This window comes from Penaeus monodon, chromosome 33, assembly GCF_015228065.2.
Source record: "Penaeus monodon isolate SGIC_2016 chromosome 33, NSTDA_Pmon_1, whole genome shotgun sequence".
Taxonomy (NCBI): domain Eukaryota; kingdom Metazoa; phylum Arthropoda; class Malacostraca; order Decapoda; family Penaeidae; genus Penaeus; species Penaeus monodon.
Genome location: NC_051418.1, coordinates 23,550,406 through 23,551,133, shown reverse-complemented (window position 1 = coordinate 23,551,133; position 728 = coordinate 23,550,406). Strand labels below are relative to the sequence as shown.

Genomic DNA, 728 nt, shown 5'->3' with positions numbered 1-728 from the left:
TTTTTGTGATGAACCTGAAGAATTGACAATTTTTTACAGGTGATGGTATTTGTCCATGCAAGGAATGGAACTTTGCGAACTGCTGAAAATCTTATCAAGATAGCACAAGAGATGGGTAAAACAGAAGACTTCCTGCCTGATGATGGACCTGATGTTGCCAATGCCCGAAAAGAGATGGCACGATCACGGAACAAAAAGCTGTTGGAGTTGTTTGACGCAGGTTTTGGTGTGCATCATGCTGGGCTGCTGCGAGCTGATAGGTATAAAAAAAAGAAATATTTTTACATTAGAATTTTTTGAAGATTTATGAAGTCAGCGTGTTTTAAGCCTTTATAATTTTTTTTGATTAATAATTAAATGGCTGAAATATGATTGTAAGTTGAAGCAAAATATTTTTCTTTTTTGTAAAAGAGATTGAATTGCATTGTAATTGTTAGACTGTATGAGAATAGGGTTTCCAGAGAAAGGATGCATTGTTGCTCTACTCTACAGGTCAGCAGTTGAGAATGTTTTTAGCCAGGGAATGATCAAAGTGTTGGTATGTACAGCTACCCTTGCCTGGGGTGTTAACCTTCCTGCTCATGCAGTCATCATTAAGGTGAGAGTTAGAAAGTGGAATTTGTAAATAATTTTATGTATAGGATATTTGGAAGTAACATTTCCCATGTGATAATGTCATGATGAATATTGATGTAGAAGTTTATAAATTACAAATGTAAAACTTTGAT

At 35.0% G+C, this 728-nt stretch overlaps 1 protein-coding gene across 1 annotated transcript in view; it reads left to right on the top strand.

Annotated features, from left to right (window-relative positions):
* Window positions 1–728, top strand: part of LOC119594306 (activating signal cointegrator 1 complex subunit 3-like) — a 28,924-nt gene that overhangs the window by 11,564 nt on the left and 16,632 nt on the right. The window contains exons 15-16 of the mRNA XM_037943365.1: window positions 40–260; window positions 493–598. Coding sequence (XP_037799293.1) covers window positions 40–260; window positions 493–598 — 327 coding nt within the window. The remainder of the gene's footprint in view (window positions 1–39; window positions 261–492; window positions 599–728) is intronic.